Below are 24284 nucleotides of genomic sequence, written 5' to 3' on the forward strand. Positions count from 1 at the left end.
ACTTATTAATTTGTCTTTACTAAACGAGATGAAAAAAACTTTCATATTCATCTTAAAAAATCTAGTTCCTTTTTCGTGCTTTCGACTGAATTCCTTGAAATTTCAGGATCCTATTACGAATTTCAAGGATTCCACAGCTTCAAAAAAATCATAAATTCAAATGCATGACTTCATGCGAATAAAATTCCACTCAGTCGGTACGACAGACCATTACGGGCCATTCCGATTATCGCGCAATGTTTATTTCGAAAAATCCCTTTTTGCCAGTTACAACACCTCGAAATCGCGAAAGTAACGATAAAAATCAGTGGCACATCGACTCGGGCACAAGTTAATCCGGAATATCATCAACGATCCCCTGAACTCACGAATTACTAAATTACCGTGTTCTAACCCAACAAAGAGGAATTCCATTATACCTTTATACCTGATGATTGCATCAACAATTCCGAGAGTTGATACGCATTTACGAAAATGCTGGAGGGACTCGTGGCCTGGGTGCTGAACAATTACCTGGGGAAATACGTCGAGAATTTGAACACAGATCAGCTGAGCATAGCTCTCCTCTCAGGTGAGGTTACCAAATTCCTCTGGTCATCATTTAAAAACTTCACTGAATTTTTCTTTGCAAATTCCTCCCACACTAATTCCTCTGGATGACATCATTTATGATATTTTAATACTCAAATGTCTTCCATCACAGTCGTCATCCATTACCAGCAGAACCATTCTATTCACTTAATTATTCATTCCCTCGAAGTTAAAAATTATTCGGTCCCTTGATGTTTTTCTCTCGGTTCCACTGAGTAGAAAATAAATAAATAATTCCCCAAGTGAAGAAGTCTCATACGTTACCCCTCCTCATGTCGATTAATTTTCAAAATTAACAGGTGAAGTAGAGCTTGAGAATCTCCCCCTGAAGAGAGAGGCCCTCCGACACATAGGCCTCCCAATCGAGATAAAAGTAGGATTTATCGGTAAAGTTCGCCTGCAAATTCCAGTCAGACAGATCAGATCCGCCTCATGGGTGATAGCAATCGAGCAGCTGTACCTGGTGGCTGGACCCATCAACCTAGAGGGTTACGACAGTGAAGTAGAGGAGCAGATTTTGCAGGAGTACAAGCACAGTAAACTAGACTCCCTGGAAGCTCGATGGCGTGCCTCAACGGAACGAGACCCTGGGTACTACGCCTCGAGCTACAGCTCCTGGTTGAACTATGGCACCTCCCTGGTGACGAACATAATCGAGAACCTCCAGTTGAACATAAAAGACGTCCACCTCCGCTTCGAGGACGACGTGACGCCAGGATTATCACAGAAGTCTGGGGTGGCCCTGGGGGTTACCATCAAGGCCCTCTCGGCCCAGAGTTGTGACGCCAGTTGGATACCTGGCTCCACCTCCTGGAACTTCAACGACGCCTCCTTCAAGCTGATGGAGCTCGATGGCCTCTCCATCTACTGGAACCACTTGGACTCCTCTCAGTTGTTTGGAAAGCTGAACCTTGGGGATTTAGCTGTCGCTATGAACGAGTCCAAGAGCACCATGTGGAAGTACATACTCTCCCCAGTGAGTGCTTGTGCCAGGATCAAGAGGGACAGGTCTGAGAAGCCCCTCAGGTCCATCACCAGACCTAGGATTGTCGTGGACCTTCAGCTGGATCAGGTGCCACTGTTGATCACTGACGAACAGTACGAGCAGATTGTCAAGTGCATCAAGGAACTGGAGGACATAGAGCGAAGGAGAAGACAGCGAAGGTGTCGACCTCACTTGCCTATCTCAGAGGCGCCAAAGGAGTGGTGGAAGTACGCTGTTCGATGCCATCTTGGGAGAGAAGCCTTGAAGCCAAAACCCACGTGGAGAGATATTTATAATCGAGGAGTGGACAATGTATTTTACGTGGAGACTTATCAGAAGATCTTGGCAACGCCAACAGCTATTCTCTCGCCTGATGCCAAATCGAGGAAGGAGAGGATTGAGTATGAACTCAGTTATGACGAACTGAGGGTGCTGAGGGAGCTGGCAATGGCGAAGGTGAGGCCACCAGCACCAGCAAAGGCACCAGAGGCCGATGCCAATTCCCCAGCAGCTCGGGGGATGCTCGTGCAGTGGTTTCCACAGTGGTGGGGGTGGTACTCGAAGGCACCACAGAGTAACAGCACCCCCAGTCAACCTGGGTCCTCAGCCTTCGATGGAGAACTTCTGGACGTTCTTGCTGATACCATTGATGATAACACTCTTCTCAGGAGGGACACTGTGTTCGGACAGTTTAACTTCACACTCTCCAAGGGGGCCATCTCCCTCTGCACCAAGGATAAAGATAATACTGGGGACAAAGTCGTCATGGAACTCCAGTTCGAGAGAGTTGTCCTGAGTTATGAGTCCCGCCCCAGGTCTGGCTCGCACAAGTTCTCCATCAGCCTTGGGGCCCTCTATCTGCACGATTTCCTGACGGTCAACTCAATATTTCCTATTTTGATTCAGCCACAGACACTTCCGGTTTGCAACTCCCGATTGAGGTCCTCCTCGGAGAAACTCGTGGCTCATCAGAACTCTCAACAGCCCCTCTTCGAGTTGATTTACGAGAAGAAACCGTTTCATGTTACCACTGATCATTCTTTGAGCTTGAGTACCAGGTCTCTGGATGTTGTTTATAATTCTGTCGCCATCAGGTGGCTCGTGGACTTTGTGAGCCGGCCTCACAAGAATTCTAGTAATCCTAGGCTTCAGGCCATGAAGAGGAGGACTCGAAGGCAGTTGATGAAGAATTGGGAGCAGATTCTTGAGGGGGATTTTGTTTACAGGTCCTCTTGGGACCTGCAGTTCAATATTTCAGCCCCTCAGATTCTTCTAGTCGAGAATTTTCAAGAAACAACTGCAGCTGTGGTTGTTGTTGACTTTGGAAGACTCCATTTGACGAACAGTATCGATAATAAGAAGGTAGTGTTGAGACCAGGATCACCCACTAGTGAGGATGACATAAACGATCTCAGTCAAGCCAAAGATATCAAGGATTTGGAAAGAGACGAGGACGACGAGGACGAGAGGTTCCAGACCCCATGCTCTACACCTCCAGGAAGCCAGGAAAACGGTTCCATCCAGGAGTTCCAGGGGATCTCAGAGTCTGCTATTCATCACAAGTTGTACGACCAGTACAGCATCTACTTGTCAGATCTCCAGGTGCTCGTCGGGAAGGTCAAGGACAATTGGAAGCACGCGAGGACCAGGGGAATGTCGACTCTCCACGTTCTAGAGAGGTTTAACATCTCCCTTCAGATCGAGAGAAGGGTCGTCTCCACTGTTGACCCCCAGTTTCCGTCCCTAACGATCTCCGGGAATCTACCTAGACTAGTTGTCCACGTGAACGAGCAGAAGGTCGAGGCGATCAGGTCCATGTCCAATCAACTGATCACGAGTCTGTCTGGGGGATCAGAGGGGCATTCCTCGCAGTTGAGTGACCCTGGGGAGCCCGAGAGTCCGAAGAAAGAGGAGCCCTTGGACAAAACAATGAACCACGCCATGATGATACAATTCATGATCGACCAGATGACATTTGAGCTGCAGTCCAGGGGGAGGAGTGTGGCTGAACTCCAGGTGTCTGGCGTGAGAGCGGCCATGACCAAGAGACCAGCTGACCTCAGTGTCTCGTTGTCGGTCCACGGGCTTCTCCTGGTGGACGCAATGCAGGAGTTTGGCCCGGATTTTGAGCTCCTGGTGGCCAGCCACAAGCACGTGGGGATGGACAGTGTTTCGGGGAGTTTGAAGGACTCTGAACCAACCTCTCCAGTTTCTCCAGTGTCTCCAGGCTCTCCTGACCCCACAGCCCCCAGGAGACTCACCTCACCTGTGGCGTTAACCCGAGCTCTATCCAATCTCGCTCACGACACGAAGAATCTGTTCTCCCCCAGGAATAACTCACTCATGGGGCTGGAGCAATTAGATAACGAGGCCTTGATCGTCGTAGAGCTGACGCTGATTGAGGATCCTCTGGAGAAACTGAGGGTTGCTAGCATTCAGTTCAATAATCTCGATATCATTGCCAATCAGGAGACGATTGTGGAGTTGATTGGCTTCGTCAGAAGGCTGCTGCCTTCGTCTAAAGTATCGAAGAATAAAAAGATCAATAGGCAGGATTCGATACTCAGTCTGACCGTGGAGGGAAAGCCCGAGAGGACGGAAATCACGTTTGATTTTCACAGGCTGAATGTTCTGCTTTTAAGAGCAGTCATGCAGGATAGTCATCTGATTGGACAAAAAATAGCCACTGCCACGATGTCCGATGCCAGGATCCAGGCGACATTAGCCACGAATACCTCGATTTCAGGGTCTCTGGGGGGTCTCCAGGTCCTCGATCAAACGCTAATTGGCAAGACTCACCAGAGAATCATCAGTGTGGGGAGGGATCCCCTGTGCAACCCATCGCACGACCCCCTCGAGCACGTGTCAGGGCTGTCAAACCAACCGGAGGCCTTCAGCTTTTCAGCAAGTCGAAATTCAACTGCTGAAGGCAGTGGCCAACTGGACAGTGTCGACATCGCTGTGAGAGTTGGAAGTGTTTGGTACACACATGCCCCTCACCTCATCTCCGAACTGAGATCCTGTGCTGACGAGTTTAAACAGTACTTGAGTAATCTTGCTAGGCACATTGGGGCAGCTGCCACTGATATGGCAATGGGGCTTGTCCACGAGGACTGGAGTGGCCCCCAGAGGAAGAGGCTCCCCAGCTTCTCCCAGGACATCGAAGCCACCTCTGGAATCCTCACATTGAGGCTGGATGTCGTCCTAGACAGCCCTGTGCTCGTGATCCCCAGGTCTTCTCACAGTCCTCAGGTGTTCGTGGCTCACCTGGGGACGATGTCTCTTCAGCACGAGCCTTCTGACGACTCCAAGCTCACTGTCAGCCTCGACGTCAGAGACATCAACTTGTACTCCCTCGACGTCAGCTCAAAGCTCTCTCACATCACTGGGACTAATTTACCTCTGAGGGCAGACGATGTGTACAGCTGCAAGGAGTCGGGAAGACCCATCCTACACGACACGTCGTTGAAGATACTCGTTGAGAAGGGCTTCATAGCCTCCCTTCACAGTTCAGGATTTCTTCTGGACCAGGATTTCCAGACGAGCTCTCAGCAGCCGATAGTGCAGGTTCACGGAGGCGTCATCACCCCCTTGAAAGTATCGTTATCCAGGAGTCAGTACGAGCAGCTCCTGGACACTGTTCACGTGATATTCTCGGCCCCCCAGAGCACCTCTGCGAACATCCCTCCAGCGGAGAGCACATCAACCTCCAAAAGCTACTCTCAAAAATCATTTCAAGTCGCCATGAAAGTTCTCTTCGAACTCCCAACCCTCAGCATTCAACTCAAGCAGGATCACTCGGAGCAGCCCCTGGTGGAGCTCTCGATGCAGGAGTTTGTGACCAAGTACGAGAAGCTGTCGATGAACGACTCAACGACTCAAGTCTCTCTGAGGTCGCTCCTCATGGAGGACCTCCTCTGCCCCATTGGCTCGAGACACAGATCGATGATGCAGTCCTCTGCCCCCACTCGTGCGAAGGTACCTCTGGGGGTCTCGCGATCCTGTCCGGATCTGGCTTTCAACAAAAAATGGAGGAGTGAGCACGGCAGGGGCAGCCTCCCAGACAGGCTAGAGACAGACACTTTGTATGGGACTATTCCTGCGCACTGGAGGAAGGCCTCCTCCCTCGTGGGCACCCCCAACACTCCTCCCCCGTCCCCTGGAGCAATCACTTGTGAAGAGAATCTCGTCTTAATCAGCATCACAATGACTGAAATCCTCCCCAAGACCGACTCTCTCCGTCCAATTCTCCAGAAGTCTGTTTGCATCGATTTCAACTGTCTAGATCTGGTCGTCAGCGTTGAATCCTGGATGATAGTTCTAGACTTCTTTGGAATTGGCACGAGCCAAGTGAATTCCAGGATTTCCACCAGAACTAGGGACCTGGCAACATCGACTACTTCCATCGCCACTGCGTCCACTTCAACTGCAGCCAATGGCCCAGCGAACGAATATACTGATCCCTCAGGGGTCACAAAGGAGCTTCATTCAGACACAGAAATCGAGATTCGCTCGTTGACGCTCGTTCTCACCAGAACCGACAAAGAAATCGCAAAGGCGAACATCTCGAACGCAAGCATGACGATCGTCAAAGCCTCGGGGAAGTCCAAAGTCTCTGGATCGCTGGGTTCAATGTCCCTGTTGGACCTGACCCCTCACGGCAGGTTCTACAGGGAGAGATTTCTCTCCTCAGGGAGGAAAGCCCTCAACTTTCAGTACTCAAGCTACGAGGACTCCAGGCGGCTCTCTTACGACGCCAAACTGAAACTCCAGATGTCCTCAGTGCACTACGTTCACACCCAACGATTCGTCGCTGAACTCCAGGCGTTCTTCAGGCACTTCTCCCAGCTGAGGGCGGTAATGCAGAACCTCAGGTCTGGGGAAGTTCCTGTCTTATCAATGGAACAGACTAGGGGCACGAGATTGTCCCTGGAGCTCCATGCAGGGGCCCCCGTTATCCTCCTCCCAGTGAGCTCTCAATCGGACAAACTGGCTGTCCTCGATCTTGGGGAATTGACTGCTCACAACTCCTTCCACCACTCGAAGGACTCCCCTCAGTGCCTCCTGGACGTAATGCACCTGGAGCTGGTGAACATGGACGTGTTCGCGGCCCAGAGGATCAGACAGTGTCTAGACAGGAGTGATTACGACAACAGCGGGGATGACAGTGACACCCTGATGATCGGGGGGTTCTACCTGAAGAAACTGGGCCCCTCTTTGCTGACAGAGAAGTGCCACCTGAGCTTGAGAATCGAGAGGAATCTTGACACCTACATCAACAGAGACATCCCAGACCTGAGTGTCCACGGGACTTTATCAACAATGAATTGTGCACTGGATCCAGCCCAGTACATGCTCATCAGGGGTCTCCTGGCTCACAATATCGGAGAGAATCTGGACGACATTCTTCTGTTCTTGGAGGATCTGCAGGACTCCACTGAGTACTTCATGACCGAGGAGGCGGTTGGAGGGAAAGTCTGGACGAAATCCTGCGTTATTCTTGATATCGTTAATGTTGCTGTGAAGCTTCACCCCAACCACGGGATCGCAGCCCTCGCCTGCGTCAATTTCATCAAGTCAAGATTAACTCTGGACTCTCTGAGCGATGGATCGCAGGACATTGACCTGGTGTCCCAGGAGATTCTGGTCATAGACACGAGGTTTCAGGACGAGCCCGTGAACAAACGATCCAACGTCTTCACGAGTATTCTCCAGCCCCTGAAGAACTTCGGGGGGATTGAGGACAGGGTCCAAGCCGAGATCCACCACAGGAGGAGGAAGAACAACGCAGCGACGACGATTCTTCTGCACAGCATGAGACTGACAGCCATTTTAGACTGGTGGGAGGCAGTGAGGGACTTTCTAATCCTGAATTCCCCAGAGCCAGAGCCCATCGGCATCTCCAGACCCCCTCTCGTCTCCCAGGAGATTGACCCCTCGACGACGACTTCCTCTCCATTCGAATTGAAACTCAATCTAACGGACTCTGAACTCGTCATCGTGGAGGACACGTCCCTCTGGGACACCAACGCAGTCATTCTGAAGTGCACAGCAGTCCTGGCTTACAGGTCTCACCCTCAGGACGGGGAGAAACCGTTGTCCTGTAACTTATCCCACTGCGAGCTGTACTCCTGCATCCTGGGGATGGAGGAGGAGACGGCGCTGTCGATCATCGACCCAGTGGGTGCCAGTGTCGAATTGACGAAGGAAAAAGCCTTGGAAATCCAACTGCAGCCCTTAAACGTTAAATTAAGCTATCACGACGTGACGATGTTTGGAAGAATGGTGAATTCCCTGCCTAAACAGACGCTCTGGGCCAAGCAGAGGTCCCTGTCAGGGCCCCCAGCCAACGCCAAGAGCCACATAATGAAGCTGTCGGCCCTGGGATTCGCTGAAACCGATTGTGAAGCTGCTTTGGACGTCTGCAATGGCCAACTGGATGACGCCGCCCTGTGGTTGACGCAACACGCAGTCCCCAATGCTGAGGACAACCGCCCTAGGAGTGGATTCCAAGCCATCGAGATTGAGACAGCCTGTCTGAGGATTTGCGTCATTGACGACTGCAGAGATGCGGATGTCCCTCTGGCCGAACTCGTGCTCATGGACTTCTGTCTGCGGCAGGTGCTCGAGGGCCCTGGCTCCATGCGAGCCACTTTTGGAGTTGACTACTACAATAGAGTCCTGAGTGGGTGGGAACCCTTCATCGAACCCTGGAAGACGTCTGCTAGGTGGGAGCACAGTGTCGGGAATGCTCTGAACACCAAGAGACTTCAAGTGGAGGTGCAGTCAGAGGACTCGGTGAACGTCAACATCACCTCGACTCTGGTGGAGCTCGTGAGCCTCGTCAAGGACAACTGGACGCAGGATTATTACCTGAGCAATAAGCATGACCCTGGAGCCTCGAAATCCTCGTCCTCGTCTCTGAATAGCCTCCAGGGGTACTACAGGCGACGATCGCCATTCGTTCCCTTCGCCCTGAAGAACGAGACTGGAACCAACTTGTGGTTCAAGACGTTCATTGCAGTGGCTGATGACGTGTGTCAGATCAGCGAATACTTCAACGACGATAACAATCTCATCAGGGACAAGACCTGGCGCGAAGTGCCCTCAGGGGAGACGATCCCCTTTACCTTCGAGGAGAGAGGAAAACTTCGGCACCAGACGACTCATCAAGTCAGAAGACATCAGATCGCTGTTCTCGTCGAGGGGTGGAGGCCAGTGGATCCAGTCACTGTCGACAGAATCGGGGTTTACTTTCGTCATGCCAGCGCTGATTTGAAGCTCGTGGGGTCGTCAGCGGGGAAGGCCAGAGTGGTTTTCGCTGTTGAGCTCGAAGGATCCGCCAGGAAACTGGTGACAGTGAGGTCAGCCCTCCAGATCGCGAATAAACTCTCTCATCCAGTGGACATAAAACTGGAGAAACTGGGGTTCAGTCAGTTCGGGTACTACGGGGGACCTGTGAACGTCGTGAACTCCAGCACGAAGGTCCTTCACATCCCCGAGCACTCGGTGATGTCTGTCCCCTTGACCCACACCAGCGTCAAAATGTACCTGAAGCCCCAACACCCGAACTTCGCTTTTCAGTACAGCATGGAGCCCATAGAGTGGACCCTCGTGAAGAAGCCAATGGAAGTTGTGGAGGTTCTCACCACCTGCAGGACCAATCAGAATAATTTATTCAGGATGTGTGTGGCTGTCAGGAGGGACAACTACCCTGTTGACACTGGACAGAACATCCTCCCCGCTCACACCATCTCTCTTCTGCCTCCAGTTACTCTGACGAATCTTCTGCCTCACGAAGTGTCGTATCAGGTGTCCACAGCTGAGACTGGGAGGATCGGCCCTGGGATGAGTGCTGATCTCCACAGTGTCAATGTTGAAGAACAGCTCGAGATCACTGTCCAGCTTGATGGCTACCCAGGGAGTGGGACGCTGTTACTGTCTCAGATATCTGGATCATTCGTGGGGAGGATGAAGCTGACGGACTCCGCGGGGAGAATCCTCTTCCTCAACGCTGCTGTCATCGTTGAGAGAGGATCCGCTGTCAAGATCAACATCACTGCTCCTTACTGGATCGTCAATAAAACGGGACTGCCTCTGGTGTTCAGGCAGGAGGGGGTGGGGACAGAGGCTGCTGGGCAGTTTGAAGAGCACGAGAGAGCCAGGATGGTGGCGCCATTGTTATTCTCCTTCAGCGATGAAGAGGCCAGTAGAACGTTGGCCGTCAGGGTGGGCTCAGGGGTCCATCCCAATGGGGTGTCCCAGTGGTCCCAGCATTTTCATCTGCAGCCAGGGGTTCAGGTGCACAGGCTGAGGATCAGCCTCAGGGACGGAAGGCCTGACATCGTCTACCTCATTGGGGTCTCCACGAGGACCGCCAGGGGGAGGTACAGAGCGACGACTGTTGTCACACTGTCCCCCAGATATCAGCTACACAACAGGTCCTCCTGTACCTTGGAACTGGCGCAGAGATGTTTCACGACGACTGTCAGTCACCCTGATGCTCAAGCCACGTACATCACAGCCATGCCAGACTGCCACATGCCTTTCCACTGGCCCAGGCTCGATAAAGATCAGCTGCTGTGTGTCAGGATCATCGATGTTCCCAACTGCATGTGGTCTGGGGGGATAATTCTCGATGGGAACCACTCCCTGACGATCAACATCAGGGATGCAGGCGGCAAGATGCATTTCCTGCGGGTTGACGTTGTGCTTCAAGAGAGCACTTACTTCATCGTCTTCACTGATGCCAACACAATGCCCCCTCCGATAAGGGTTGACAACTTCTCCGAAGTTGCGCTGACGATTAATCAAGCTGGGGTGCTTGACAGTCTCCAGTGGACAGTCAGGCCTCACTCATCTGTACCTTATGCCCTTGATGAACCGACACAAAGTGCTAATTTAACTGTGACTGCGCCTGGAGGAGTCACGGGGTCCTACGATCTGAATCTCCTCGGGGAGAATCGAGGCCTGACTTACGAAAATTTTATTTACATCGCGTTCACTGGGACCTTCAAAATCGATGGGGATCTGGGGACTGGGGAGGGCGGTCTGGACCCCCTGGATGTGGAGACCCAGAGGCTAGTGCTGGAGGCTGGCCCTGGGGGGTGGGTTGCTCTCAGGAGGAAGCAAAATGGCGCGAGGTCTCAGTTGTGGAGGATGACTGGGGATGGACAGTTGCAGCACGAGGGCTCCAGCCCTCCCAGGGACAAACACTCCAGAACTCCTGACAGTGTTCTTGTGCTGGACATCGCTGGAACTGCCCCTCAACCCTTCACCTACTGCGCTCTAGCCTTGAGGAGACCTGATCAGAGGAGACGATCCACGCAGACCTGGAGGTTCACGGACGATGGGAGACTCTGTTGTGCTCACAAGAACATGTGCGTTCAGTCCAAGGACGGGTTCATGGGGCTGTACGAAGGTTTGATTGTTTTTTATCTCTCGTGGATGGTTTAGGGGGAGTTTGAAGTTGCTTGGGCGATTAATTCATGGATCATACTTTTTTGTTTTCTTTTGTAAAGTTTTTTTTATTATTCAGTGTTTAATTCGGTAGTGGAACGATGTAACAAGACGATTACTCTCATTTTTTTCAAGTTGAGAGCTTCAGAATGAGGGTTTCGAGGGGAAAATGTCAACAGAATTTTTTTAAAGACCCTCTTGGAAGGGGAAATGAGGGGAAAATTATTGCCGTGAAAATAGGCTCATCTCCGTCGGATCTACACTGAAATCTCGTTTTACAAGTTCACTACTGAATTCCTCCGAAGACTTGAAGCAATTTTTTTTTGAAAGTAACACTAGCAATACTCAGTATAAAATTTATTGATGAGAAAAAAAATTTTCCAGGCGGGAGTGTCGCCCGTTGGCAAATGTGTACGTACAGATAAGAGATACGCTCACAGCGTTACTTAAATATGCATTCCACACTGCTTTTATTTTCACCTTTCATACCATATTGCTTCACTGTTGGATATGTTAGTTTGAACGCTTGAACAATGCATCTGTATAATATTTACCTACATGAGTAATTAATATCACTCCTTGACTCGATTTTAATTCAGTCAATTTTAATGAATGCACTGATCACCAGGGAGTGAGGCAGTTCTGGGGCCTCAGACTCACAGCGACCCTCCACCCATTGAACAGAGAGTTGGAAGACAACGGTTGAGACCTGGATCAGGGTTTCTCTCCGTTCGAGTGACTACCGATGGGCCTACAAGGGTCATACAAGTTCTGGATATTAAAGAAAGAGTAATTATTTTTTTATTAATAAATCGAAAGAAAAAGAATGGAATTTCAGGGACTTTTGACTAGTAATTTTCACGAGAATGGCATTAACTTCAATTTAGGAGGAAAAAAATTAAAAATTCAAGAATATTTACCTGAATTTTTCTGATTTCTATTAATTCTCGTGAAGTAATTAAATTGAAAATTGCAGTTTCCAGTGATTCATCCCCGAACTTGATGAAATTCCTCTGAAGTTTCAGTGAAAAAATTACAATGCGATAAAAATTCTCAAATTTTAGACAAAAAATTGAAAAAAAAAAATTGTGTCTGAACCCATTTCCAGAAGAAGACCTTCGCCCTTCTAGAAGAACGCGACTGGTCCCACATAGCAGTGGCGCAGCGGCCGAGCCAGTTGAACCCGTCCACGAAAAAGCCCTCGACCCTCTCCTCAGAGCTCCAGGTGGCCATTAGCCTGCCGGCGGGTCTCGGCCTGTCAGTGGTCTCCCGCAGGCCGGTGGAGGAGCTCCTGTTCGCTCGGCTCGTTGGAATCGCCTTCGAGACGATCCAGACCCCCTCAAACACAACCCTGAACCTCAGCATCGACGACGTTCAAATCGACAATCAGCTGTTCGAGGCCCAGTGCACCTCAGTCCTCTACATAACCCGGCCATCACGAGCGGAGAGCGACGAGAGGCCAGCGATAGACGTGGCCACAGAGAAGCTCCCCTCGAAAAACCAAAACGCCGAGATCTTCAAGCACCTGATCGTCAGCATAAAACCCCTCTGCGTGCACCTGGAGGAGCGCTTAATCCTGAAGCTAGCAGCCTTCGTGGGCACAGGAAGCTCCGACTTCGACGTACCCGTTGACGAGAACGACTTCAAGGCCCAAAGGCTCATCTCCCAGGTGTCAGCAGCCCACGCCAGGAGATACTACTTCGGAGTTCTGAAGCTCGTCCCCAGCCAGGTGAAGCTCAGCGTCCTAACGACCACAAAACTCCCCCGACATCTTCAATCCATAAAGCGAAAGCTGGGTCTGACCCTCATCAAGTTCGAGGACGCCTCCATCGAGCTGGAGCCATTCGTGAAGAAACATCCCTTCGAGAGCAGTCAGTTCCTCATCCACTCGATCCTAAAACACTACAAGGACGAACTGAAGTGGCAGGCAGCTGTGATCCTGGGCTCTGTGGACTTCCTGGGGAATCCTCTGGGCTTCGTTAACGACGTGTCCGAGGGGGTGTCAGGGCTCATCCACGACAAGAGTGTGACGACCCTTGTGAAGAACGTGACCCACGGCCTGTCGAATTCAGCAGCCAAACTGACAGAGTCTCTGTCTGATGGTCTTGGGAGAGTGATTTTGGACGAGAGCCACGAGGAGACGAGACAGAGGATTCGTACGAACACCGCTGGCAGCAGCGATCATCTGGTGGCAGGGCTCAAGGGCCTGGGCTTTGGCCTGCTGGGGGGATTCACCAGTATATTCAAACAGACGTACGATGGAGCTGCCAACGAGGGCTTCCCTGGGTTCTTCGCTGGGCTGGGCAAAGGAGTCGTTGGAACAGTGACTAAACCAGTGGTTGGGGTCCTGGATTTGGCCAGCGAGGCGGCCACCGCCATCAGGGAGTCCTCCAGAAGTGCTCATCGAGCCATTCCCAAGAGGGACAGACTCCCCAGGGTCGCCAGTGGCCCAGCAGGACTCCTCCCCCCTTACAACTGCCATCACGCCGAGGGGCAGGAGTTCCTCTACAGTATCAATCAGCGGGACTACTCCGAGCTTTATGTCGCCTACGAGAGCCTCTGCAGTGGCACCGAGAATCTCAGTATTCTCGTCTCGAATGAGAGGGTCAGGGTCATATCAGGCAGCACCAAAACTGTCGTCACTGAGGTCAGTCTTGCTGATCTTGTCCAGTGTCAACCCACTCAGGTGAACGAGAGCAATGGGAGCACTTTGTATTATATCGAATTAACTTCGAGGATCGACTCTGCTGGTGGAGTGACTTTCGATGGGCCGGAAGTCCTCAGGAGACCTAAAGTCAGGTGTGACACTGAGGAGATCGCCAAGTGGGTCTCCCAGCAGATCAATTATGCCAAAGGAATGCATCAGGAGCGCAGGCTCACGCTCATGTCCTCGGATAATATGCTTGATGACATTCATTCGTACAAGTAAACTTTTATTTTATTTTTTTACATTATGAGGGTGATATTTATGAGAGAACAATATGGAGAGCTATCTTGCTCCAGTTATCGTCGTGATAATGAGTTGCTTGAGTTAAACACGTCACAATGTCTAGGGTAGCTGTTTCTATGTATAGAAATCGGGCTGTGAAGTACCAAGTTAGATTTATTTTCACTGCGACGTGGCACGAATGCTCTGCGAATTATAAAACGTGTACAAAAGACTGAGAATACGTATAATATTGATAAATGCAATCAACAGTTTTGCTTATTTCGCTTGTTCGGGGAGAGGTAGACGAGTGAATTGTTAAACATTAGGAATATATCATTTCAGAGTTATTTCCAGTTTATAGAGCGATAGTTGCGATGTTGTATTAGCCTGGTGATTGTAAATACGTATTTATTTTTCAGTTTGATTGATAAAACCGAAGTAATAAATTTTATCGCATTATTTTGCCCAAAATACAAGACACTTTTCAAGAAGTTATTTTATCAATTATTCCTTCCAACTTATTTCCTGCAGTCGTGCGCAGTCGAGTGACTGCGTTGGGTAAGTTTTCCCCACCATCTGCGCACTTCGTACGTCACTTGATTGCTTTAACTGATAATGTACTTTGAAAAGGTGGGCTGCTATCGAACTGTCATGCACTGAAGTGTCAAAATTAAAAAGCAAATCGAGTGGGGGTTCAGAGTCAATGACATCCAGTGTCAATAGTGGAATTTGTTTCTCGGGAAATTTAGTTGTCGAGTGAATGATTCTGGTGGGATATTAATTCGGATAACCTAATGAGGATGATGAATAATCAGCTGGATAATGACGATGGGCAGATGGTGAACTTCGATACAGCCACCCTCAGGATCGCCAAGGAGAACGATGATTCTGGTAATTTCGTGAATGCCTCATTTTGTCACCTCCACAAAATTTTCAATGTCTCGTTTTTACTCTCGATCAGACAACAAAGACACGTATGCTCGTGCACCATCATCAACAGATGCACCGAGATCATCAGCCACCAATGTCGCGAGTATTCCATTTCGACGCGTAGACGTTCACTCGTTCTTCTCGGATAGAAATGAAGTTGTCGAGAGGGCGATCAAGGAGTGCCAGGAGACACTGCTCACTGATCAGAATGATGAGATCGTGGGCACTTGGTTGTTAACAGAGTACGTGATATTGAGCTGAAAGCTTTATTTATATTCCTGGGATAGAAAATCCCCTGAGGAAAATTTTATAATTTTTTAAATGTCTCACGATAATTAATTATTCAATTCCTGTAGTTTCTCAAATTTAATTCAATGAAATCATTATTCTGTTATTGTAATTTTTAAACGATGAATTCATTGCAGAATAAGCTTGTGGGACACCGAGAAGGAGAGGATCGTCATCTTGACAAAGAACTCTGTACTAACAATAAAATACGACTTCATATCATTAAAAGTTATAGCGTTCCATAGAATTCCCCTGGGAGACGTGGATACAGTGGCCTATGGGGAGCTGGAGTATCCAGCTGCCTCAGTAGCTCCGTAAGTCCCTCATAAAACACGTAAAATCCAATTAATCGGGTGATCATCATTCAAAAACATGTGTCTTGCAGTCGATTAAACGGATTTGCCGACGGATTATCTTCGGTAATCCAGTGTGCGATACGTCAGCAGTGGTCATCGATTGCTGGGCGAACTGACATTCATTTCGAGCCCAGGTACATCATCCCCTCGTGAAAATCAACGATTTTCAATGGGCAATGTAATGGGAGATAATTCTCTGTTTACAGAAAGCGTAATATGAATGGAGTGAGGATAATGTGGAATAAAGGGAAGCCCCTGTCGTTCGAGAAGAAGTGGAATCCCTTTGGCAAACGCATTCCGTGGCTCACGTTCGCTAATCATCCTCTTTATTGGCACAAAGGTGAAGGAGTTATCATTGATATAATTCCAATGTCAATGTATATTGTATAGTTTGAATATTTTCACTATCCCATTATTTCAATTCACAAATTTTTACAGAAAATTTCATCAAAAACTAGGAATTTCCTGAACGAGAAATACAAAAATTTTATTTTTAAATTACAAGCTTTTATATAGTTCACTTGAAAGTTACTTGAACAATTTTTTTCCAGAATTAATTACACTATTGATTTTTTTACTTTGTCCTATTCTCTAATTCAGGGTCAAACGAAGAAATATCAAGATTCGACGCCGACGCCCTCCACTCAGCCCTAACAACAGTTCTCTCAGACTCCTGTAGCTTCATGAATCAGCCCCTCATAGTGGAAAACTACCTGGGCCTGGGAGCACTTATCCACAACAGGAATTCCTTGGGATTCTTCAAAGTCCGTGGCAAAGTCAGCTTCTAATCGAGAACAAACGACCTAACAATTCCACTTCTAATTGTATTAACTTCCAACTCATCCAATCTGCATGTTCTACCTGATTAATATATTTCAACTCCATGCTTTATGAATAAATTAACGGAATAACTAAAAATGGCTGGAGTGATTCATTCGTGCATTCTCGACACAAACTATTGTCCTTACACCTGCGATCACCTGGGAGGGACTATACTCTCTTGGTATTGATTTAACAGAAACACACGGTAGTATTCTCCACCGCTCGATGACAATAGTGTCGCAGAAATGTTAAAGAATGTAATGCACGAGTAAAAATAAACAAAAACATTGATTTCAAAGTATCAAAGACAGGAATAATGCACAAAAAATCGATAATAATTTCGCTTTAAACTCCAGTTGTGTGAGAATTTATCAATTAACATGAGGTTGTTCGATCGTTTAGCAAATTTATTAGGATTAAAGAAAAAAGAAGTTAATGTGTTAGTTGTTGGACTTAACAACAGTGGTAAGTCAACGGTCATAAATCATTTCAAACGCGAGGACGACCGTTGCATTGACATTGTACCCACTGTTGGGTTTAATGTCGAAAAGTTTGCATGTAAGTTGCATAACGAGTGGACATTGTCATCCATGATCAATTATCATTAATACTGTAGAATGAATGTAACTTAATCTCCACATGATTTCATGGAGTAATAGTTTGAATTGGAGGAATGATGACCGTTAATTCAGATTATTCTTCATAATGATACTTACAATTTTAATTCAGTCAGTCTGAGTTCATCACTCGTTTAATTCAAAGATATTTCTTCATTAAATGTCGATTAGAGCTATTTCTTTATCTTTGGAGGACGATGGGACTGATGTCTCCTGGAGTATTCATACGCGGTTTGCCTCTGGTTTTGGGCATCGGAGTACTAGATACTGTCCTCGAGGTGTGCTCCTTATCAGTTGGAGTGGTGTTCTCAGGGTCTTTTGGCTGTCGTGAAAAGTTCAAGAGGCTCTGTCTCGTTCTAGGCTTCTTGAAGGGTTCTGGGGATTTCTTTTGTGTCTGTCTCTCCTCCTTCTGCTGAACCACTGGTTTTGCTTTTGCTTTTGGCTCCCTCTTCTTCTTCACTGGCTTCTTCTGCACCTTTTCAGGAGATTTTTCTGGTGCTTGTGGGCTGTCCTCTTCTGCTGGCTTTTCACTTGCCTCTTGAGTCTTCGGCTTTGGTTTTCGTCCCCTCTTCTTCTTCACTGGCTTCTTCTCCACCTTTTCAGGAGACTTTTCTGGTTCTTGTCGGCTGTCCTCCGTAGGCTCTTCACTTGCCTCTTGAACCTTCGGCTTTGGTTTCCGTCTCCTCTTCTTCTTCGCAGGCTTCTTCTCCTCTTCATGAAGCTCCTCTGGCTCTTGCGAGTTATCTCCTCCACTTGCTTCATTCACTTCTGGAGTGGGTGATCGTCGTCGTTTTCTTGCAGCTCCCCTCTGACGTCTGGGTCTGCAGACTTCCTCCTCAGACTCGTCAGGCTCATCATTCAGATCCAAAATCTCGCCTGCTTCGACGTCAGTGGGTTCCCACGAGAAGACGTTGTGGCTGGAGTTCTCGACGTGCTGGTAGGACTCAACTAACCGCAGAGTCTTGAAAATCTTCATGAAGGACCTCATCCCCTTCGTGTCCTCTTCACTAGGTCTCTTCTTCATGCTCCAGTCGACGTTCACAGTACTGGGCCTGGCTTTTCCGTAATCGTAGGACAAATAAACTGTCATGTCGATGAGACTGTCCGATTTTTTTCGGTACACCTGGAGGAAGCTGCAGGTGATCAGGACGTGGGTCGTGTCGGAGTCCACTCTGAAGTTCTTGATTGTCGATGTCAGCTCCCTCAGCTCCTCGTACTGCTCCTTCCTGTCCACGTAGCAGTCCAGATGTCGTTTGCAGTTCCTGAAGAAGAGGATGAGACCTGTCACATTGTCGATGGGACTGTCAGCCAGAATGTTCTCCATCATTCCACTCGAGGGCATTATGTATCTCCCCATCGTGCCCTTTCCAGAGTCAGTGAAGAATTGTACTGTGTACAACGAATCACTTTTAGTACTCGAGAAGGGCGAGAAGTTGAATATGTACTCGTGCTTCGTGAATTTCGTACAGTACAGCCCGGAGAATTTATACAATTCGTGCTGGAGGATGTAGTCCAGGTTCTTCAATTTGTAGGATCTCCGCTGATCCACTGCTGGAGGATTCAAAACCTCGAGATTCTCAATGTCCCCGAATTTCGTTAGGTTGAGGGAAAATTCGATTTCGGATATTAAATCCTCCAAGTCGGTTATTTGACCCTTCAGAATTCGTTTCTCATTGCTGAGGGAGTCTACAGATTCATAAAAACATCATTGTTTATGCCTTGAGATTGAGGGAGGGGAGGGCAAAAGGATTTTGTCAATTTTTCCGAATTTTCTTTCATTTTTTAACTAAAAAAAAACGCGAAAATGTTGTAAAATCGTTGAATTTCAGGGTTTTTATCTCGATTCATTGAAATTGACTCCAATTGTCCCACTCTCCGGATTTTGAGGTTAGGAACTGAATTTTTGAACTCACCATCCTCGTCATCACGGGCTCCCGTCTCCTCACTCTTCCTCTTCTTCCCCGAATCCCTTTTCTTCACCATAATTACGAGTTAGTCTAGTTTTTCACGCGATGAAGGCTTGAATTATGAGCGAGAAGTGTACGTCCCGCCAAAAACACAGCTGACAGCTGACTCCCCCCTCTCTAATCACTGCCCCAACTCTCCCATTGGACGAAACACCAAAAAATCCACTTACACTTCGATTTGAAAATATTGCAAGCTATTTATTCTCTGTTTTCAGTTAAAAACGTCCACTTTACAGCATTCGACATGTCTGGACACGACAGATATCGATCCCTCTGGGAGCACTACTACAAGGACTGTCAGGGGATAATATTTATAATTGATAGTAGTGATAAATTGAGACTGGTCGTGGCCAAAGAGGAGCTGGACATGCTTCTGCAGCATCCAGATGTGGCAAGTGAGTTTCAAATAATTTTCCAGCCCCAGAGAAACAAAATAAAACAACGAAACCGATTTATTGACTTCCTGGGATGATTTCGCAGGCAGAAAAATTCCGATTCTCTTCTTAGCGAACAAAATGGACCTCCCGGACTCCCTGACGACGGTGAAACTCGTGGCGGGTCTGGGTCTCGACAGAATTCACAACAAACCCTGGCACATCCGGGCGACCAATGCAGTCACTGGGGAGGGGCTGCAACCTGCCATTGAATGGCTCACCGACCAAATACGAGACATCTACATCAATAATAAGAGATAACTAAATCTGTAACCCCAATTTCCTGTATGCAACAATCAGAAACGTGCCTCGCCTCATTCTCCACAAATAAAAAATAAAATGAACGATTTTTCATTCAATTTCATTTTTTCGCACGAAAAAAATTCTAAACGAAATTGGATAATTTCAACAACAAAAAACCCACTCGCATGTTTATGTCAAATGAAAAAATTTATTTCTAATAAATATAAATATCTTAACATCACCCCCTGAACTTCTTGAACAATGGATGCTTGTTGGCAGTCGACGAGGAAGCTGACTTCTTGTACTCGTAATAGACAGCGTCATCAGCTCCAGACATTGACGCCAAGTTTCCAACCTTCCGAACAATTTTAGGTCCATCCCCGGGGATTTTCTCCTCATCAGCATCAGTATCGCTGGCCGAGAGAACCTGCTGCAGCAGCTGGCCCTGCTCCTCCCTAGTCTTGTAAAACATGTCAGGCTCGCCGTCCATCCCAGCAAGCTTCGTGATAACTTTGTAAGCGTATCCCTGATTGACGAGGAATCGCTGCCTCTTCCTCGAGTAGTTCATCTCCATAGTGTCCTGGGAGACAAGTGTGTAGAAGAAGGCATTGTATTCCTCTGCAATGGCCCCCTTCTTCGCTCGAAGAATTCTCCCCAGTCTCTGCGCCTCCTGCCTCCTAGACCCTCCATGCGAGGATATCTGGATCAGAACGTTGGCCTCGGGGAGATCAAAAGACGTGTCTGCAACTTTACTCACAAAAATCGTGTTCACTTTGACGTTGAACTTGAAGTTCTGGAGGATTTGAATCCTCTCGTTCTGACTGGTGGGCCCATAAATGTAGGGTTTATTCATCTTTATGGCGTAATGCTTCAGGGCGAAGACGTTATCAGAGAAGACGATGGTCTTGTCGCCCCTCCTCTCGTGGTACTTTATCAGATACTGACAGGCTCGGAATTTATTTGGATTCATGACGTAGAGAAGGAGTTTCCTCGTCATTTTGCAGCTCAAGTATTCCCGATAGAACTCTGGGGTCATTGGGCACCAGACCTCAGCACACTGGACCCTGGCGATGAACCCCCTCTTCTGCAGCTCGAGCCAATTGGCCTCGTAGAGCTTGGGGCCAATCAGGAAGTTCAGATCCGCTATCTTGTCGTCCTCTCGGAGGAGAGTGGCAGTCAGGCCCAGTTTGCAGTGGGACTGGACAATTGTCAGGACTCGCCTGAACATTTTAGCTGGAATAGTGTGCACCTCGTCGAGCACCATGATCCCCCACTCCTGCTCCTGCAGCCACTTCATCGTCTGCTCTGCCTCCCAGGACCTCTTCTGGGTGTGAGTTATCATCGAGTACGTTGTCACGAGAATTCCACAGCCCATCGGCTTGTCCTTAGCTTCACTCGTGAAACGACAGATCATCGAGTCGTCAGCTGTTGACCACATCTTGAACTGCTGCTTCCACTGCTCCACTGAGACACCAGAGTTGCAGAGAACTAGGGCTCGCTTGCGAACTGTGCAGCAGGCTGTCACACCCACTAAACTCTTTCCTGCACCGCAGGGCAGGACAATCACTCCTGACCTGGCTCGACCATTTCCAAACATCTTTCGGAGACTCTTCTCCTGGTAGGGACGAAGCACTGCCGAGGGCTTCAAGTCGATGTTTATGTCGGGGTTCACTGTGTCGTTCCTGAAGTCGTACTCTGCCAGCAGTGGGTACTCCAGCTCGATGCACCTCTTCTGGATGACTTCGATCTTCTCCTGGTTCACTTCGAAGCTCACTATCTTCAGCTGCTGCTCCTCCTCCTCGTCCTCGTCCTCTTTGTCGATTTTGTCGTAGAAGGTGGTTATGTCCTCGGGCACTGCCGCCACCTCGGAGATGTCTGTCGGCCCGTCCTGAGCTACTGAAGCTCCAGGGGTTGTCTCGGGGAGGGGCTTGGCTCCGAACTGGAGGGCTTTGGTCTTACCCTGGATACTTGTTATTAGGGCGTCTTTGTCGCTTTCTTCCACTGCTTTTCGGAGACGACATTCCTGGATCACTGGGTCTTTCAGGAGCTTTTGGAGGACCTCGGGGTAGGGGGACTCGACAAAGTATTTGTTGTGTTTTAACACTAGTTTTACCTGTGAAGAGTTATTGAGTTGTTGTTAAAAAAATTGATGAAATCTCATTTCAAATTCGTAAAATATTTTGTGAGGGTCAGAATGGCTGTAAAATATTGCACAATCTTATAGAATAATTAACATTGCTACAGAAAAATGAGGCAAGATCTTCTCAATTTATAGATCTCATTTTAAAACTTAAAAATACCCCAAAGATGAAATTAAAAAATTTGGTTTTCCTTACTTTTCCATACGACAGAGTGCACAACTGTATAAACTCGACAATTCCATCGGGAATACTAGTTTTGCTGAGTCTCTTCAAGTATTCAATAATATCGTGAGTCTGAAGACCAACACTGACAGCAGCGTACAATGAATATGCTGTTAATTTGTACTCGTGAATGTGCTCTGGTCGACACACTGGCTCAGATATGGCAATGAGGAAGTCGTGGGCATGTTTGTAAACTGGGGAGAATGACTCCAGGAATATGTGGCCGTTTGGAGCCACCCAGAGGGGTCTCGAGGTATTATCTGGCTTCAATATCATCTGGGATCTGTAGTCTTTGGCACCGAACTCATCCTCCAGGGCATTTTCATCCAATTTCTCAGCGTCATTCTTCGCCGCATCTGGGATACCCTCAGTCTCCAGTCCATCGCCGAAATCATCCTCGTTGTACTCGTCTTCTTCCTTTCTTTTTTTCCATTTACCTCGATCTGGAAATTTTTTGGATGAACCTTCAAGGAAATTTGCATGAAATTTCAAGGAAATTTGCGGAAAAATCCAGGGAAGCTGTAAATTTCAGTTCAATTATCCTTGAATTTTCCATGAAATTTTAATTTTTTTCCGACAGTATATGAGTATTTTGATACGATGAGAGGTTAGGGAATACGTACCGTCTTTCTTCACTCGTTTAGGAGGTCCCATTGTCTTGATTTTAATGGAAAATGCACTTGTATTAATGCAATTGTAATTTCAGCATTTTATTCATCAACAGAATCACATTATAAAGATTTACATGGCGAGAAATATTTAGATCGTTCGTCCAGACGTCCAATGTCTTCGAGATATCTTCAGGAAATGCAGGCAATGATTTATCAGTCGGCAGGTTTAGTGCAGCGATGCGGTGAAAGATGGCGGGATTATTGTCATTTCAGGCGGAATTACTAACTGAATCGTAATCATCAATTTTGGGCGAATTTAAACTTCAACAAATAGCAAGACAATTAAATTTTGTAATTACTGTTTCTTTATTTTTATTCTCCTCCTATATACATATTTAAATAATTGAGCCTATTTGTTAATTTCGTATCGCTGTTTATCAACTAGTTATCCTAATGTTAAGTTTTCTTCGTTACTATTGAATCCTTCAAATATATATAACCATATTTCAATTATTTATTTAGTTATATACATATAAACTATTCTGGGATTAATGAAAGTTTAACTTTTCAGAGGAATTAGTCGTGGGTAGTCATTATTTCTGCGTATTAGTCAACTCATTCGCTTGAGAATGCACTTGTTATCAAATATCTTGTGTCTGTAATAAATTAAATGTTGATTCATGAAATGATAAAGGAGACTTTATAAAAATACTATGAAATGGTTCTAATGCAATTCCAATTTTTTTAAATACCTAAGTTGCTGATAGGTACTCTGCCTAGTCCTAAAATCATAACTACGTCAATTGATTATTATTTTTAGTCCATTGGAAACCATAAAAAATATAGAATAAATCTGCAAATGAAGAAAATAAAAATAAAAAAATCAATGCAACAATTATCTTCAGCACTGATTCGGGAAGATTTCAAGGAACTTTTCTTAATTTATCCTTCAATTTGTTTTTCTGTTCAATATATGCTTCTACTTTAGATTTTATTCTTGAATACTGTAATATGAGTATTAATATACAAACTATACAATAATAACAAGTTTTTTAATGCAAAAAACTTGGAAAAATCAGTAACATCGTTCACTAAGAGGACCTTCTTTATTTTCTCATCGTCTTAGACTTATAAATCACATTTTGCATTTATCTTTCTGCGTATCATTTAGTCAATTCAACGGTTAAGAACAATGATCGATCAAACATTTTGAATATTAAATAGAGTGTTGTTTTTTTCTTCATTTCTTTCAAAAAATCCCGAGAGATTTTTCCAGGTACATACCTAATTACTTTTTTTTCAGAAGACTATATTACTCAAGTTTAAGCATTTTCATAGATTTGTTTCTGTTATGATTTCTGCTATAATACTTGATAATTTATTTATATTTATACAGTTGAATGCAGCACCAACTGGAAGGAATGTGAATAATTATCAACGTTCAAATTTAAAAAATACTTGAATTAGGAATGATTGGATTTCATCAATTCTCACACTTTCGTTTTCCTGTTAGCCACTTGCGTCGTCGAATGAAAGAGGAAGTTGACAGATTTTTTTTTTCCAAGGAATTTCAAAATGACGAAAACATAATCATAAATTGGATTTATCTATCTCCAATTAATGCAGAGGTAGGCAAAACATTTGCTTCAATATTTTCTTCCTCGAGTTATCCTCCTCCAAATCCTTGAC

At 46.9% G+C, this 24284-nt stretch overlaps 4 protein-coding genes across 9 annotated transcripts; 2 read left to right on the forward strand and 2 right to left on the reverse strand.

The window, feature by feature from the left end:
- Positions 1-209: 209 nt before the first annotated feature.
- Positions 210-14676, forward strand: LOC107038541 (vacuolar protein sorting-associated protein 13D). Of its 3 annotated transcripts, XR_001460904.1 has the most exons (7): positions 210-571; positions 891-10997; positions 11420-11446; positions 11664-11824; positions 12144-14402; positions 14496-14522; positions 14595-14676. XR_001460904.1 is itself a non-coding variant. In XM_015257701.1 (5 exons), the coding sequence occupies exons 1-5, from the start codon at positions 475-477 to the stop codon at positions 13962-13964; spliced, it is 12213 nt and encodes a 4070-aa protein (XP_015113187.1). In that variant the 5' UTR covers positions 210-474; the 3' UTR covers positions 13965-14452. The 3 variants fall into 3 exon arrangements, 2 of the variants coding, with proteins under 2 accessions (XP_015113187.1, XP_015113188.1); XM_015257701.1 differs by lacking the exons at positions 14496-14522; positions 14595-14676 and having other exon boundaries at positions 12144-14452; XM_015257702.1 differs by lacking the exons at positions 11420-11446; positions 14496-14522; positions 14595-14676 and having other exon boundaries at positions 12144-14452.
- LOC107038543 (tumor protein p63-regulated gene 1-like protein) lies at positions 14533-19334 on the forward strand. 2 transcript variants are annotated; one of them, XM_015257705.1, is made up of 7 exons: positions 14533-14855; positions 14926-15136; positions 15320-15496; positions 15568-15672; positions 15745-15878; positions 16139-16302; positions 19160-19334. In XM_015257705.1, the coding sequence occupies exons 1-7, from the start codon at positions 14759-14761 to the stop codon at positions 19250-19252; spliced, it is 981 nt and encodes a 326-aa protein (XP_015113191.1). In that variant the 5' UTR covers positions 14533-14758; the 3' UTR covers positions 19253-19334. The 2 variants fall into 2 exon arrangements, with proteins under 2 accessions (XP_015113191.1, XP_015113192.1); XM_015257706.2 differs by lacking the exon at positions 19160-19334 and having other exon boundaries at positions 14534-14855; positions 16139-16735.
- On the reverse strand, positions 15985-19448 carry LOC107038542. 2 transcript variants are annotated; one of them, XM_029126140.1, is made up of 3 exons: positions 18891-19448; positions 17077-18663; positions 15985-16341 (listed from the first exon to the last, which is right to left on the reverse strand). In XM_029126140.1, exons 1-2 carry the CDS (start codon positions 18958-18960, stop codon positions 17159-17161), a joined length of 1575 nt encoding a protein of 524 aa, XP_028981973.1. In that variant the 5' UTR covers positions 18961-19448; the 3' UTR covers positions 15985-16341; positions 17077-17158. The 2 variants fall into 2 exon arrangements, with proteins under 2 accessions (XP_028981973.1, XP_015113190.1); XM_015257704.2 differs by having other exon boundaries at positions 15986-16322.
- Positions 19449-19809: 361 nt separating this feature from the next.
- On the reverse strand, positions 19810-24206 carry LOC107038544 (general transcription and DNA repair factor IIH helicase subunit XPB). Of its 2 annotated transcripts, none has more exons than XM_015257708.2 (3): positions 22608-24206; positions 21958-22427; positions 19810-21734 (listed from the first exon to the last, which is right to left on the reverse strand). In XM_015257708.2, exons 1-3 carry the CDS (start codon positions 22636-22638, stop codon positions 19860-19862), a joined length of 2376 nt encoding a protein of 791 aa, XP_015113194.1. In that variant the 5' UTR covers positions 22639-24206; the 3' UTR covers positions 19810-19859. The 2 variants fall into 2 exon arrangements, with proteins under 2 accessions (XP_015113194.1, XP_015113193.1); XM_015257707.2 differs by having other exon boundaries at positions 21958-22448.
- Between the last annotated feature and the right edge of the window lie 78 nt (positions 24207-24284).

Source organism: Diachasma alloeum, unplaced genomic scaffold (genome assembly GCF_001412515.2).
Source record: "Diachasma alloeum isolate Michigan unplaced genomic scaffold, Dall2.0 Dall_scaffold_00285, whole genome shotgun sequence".
NCBI lineage: Eukaryota > Metazoa > Arthropoda > Insecta > Hymenoptera > Braconidae > Diachasma > Diachasma alloeum.

Coding starts and splice junctions, on each gene's coding strand:
- LOC107038541 (XM_015257701.1), top strand. CDS start 475: ATGCTGGAGGGACTCGTGGCCTGGGTGCTGAACAATTACCTGGGGAAA. Junction 572..890: donor GAGCATAGCTCTCCTCTCAG/GTGAGGTTACCA, acceptor CAAAATTAACAG/GTGAAGTAGAGCTTGAGAAT. Junction 10,998..11,419: donor GTTCATGGGGCTGTACGAAG/GTTTGATTGTTT, acceptor AAAATTTTCCAG/GCGGGAGTGTCGCCCGTTGG.
- LOC107038543 (XM_015257705.1), top strand. CDS start 14,759: ATGAGGATGATGAATAATCAGCTGGATAATGACGATGGGCAGATGGTG. Junction 14,856..14,925: donor CAAGGAGAACGATGATTCTG/GTAATTTCGTGA, acceptor ACTCTCGATCAG/ACAACAAAGACACGTATGCT. Junction 15,673..15,744: donor GACATTCATTTCGAGCCCAG/GTACATCATCCC, acceptor CTCTGTTTACAG/AAAGCGTAATATGAATGGAG.
- LOC107038542 (XM_029126140.1), bottom strand. CDS start 18,960: ATGGTGAAGAAAAGGGATTCGGGGAAGAAGAGGAAGAGTGAGGAGACG. Junction 18,664..18,890: donor AGCCCGTGATGACGAGGATG/GTGAGTTCAAAA, acceptor ATGAATCTGTAG/ACTCCCTCAGCAATGAGAAA.
- LOC107038544 (XM_015257707.2), bottom strand. CDS start 22,638: ATGGGACCTCCTAAACGAGTGAAGAAAGACG. Junction 22,449..22,607: donor TAAACGAGTGAAGAAAGACG/GTACGTATTCCC, acceptor ATTTCCTTGAAG/GTTCATCCAAAAAATTTCCA. Junction 21,735..21,957: donor GCACTCTGTCGTATGGAAAA/GTAAGGAAAACC, acceptor AACTCTTCACAG/GTAAAACTAGTGTTAAAACA.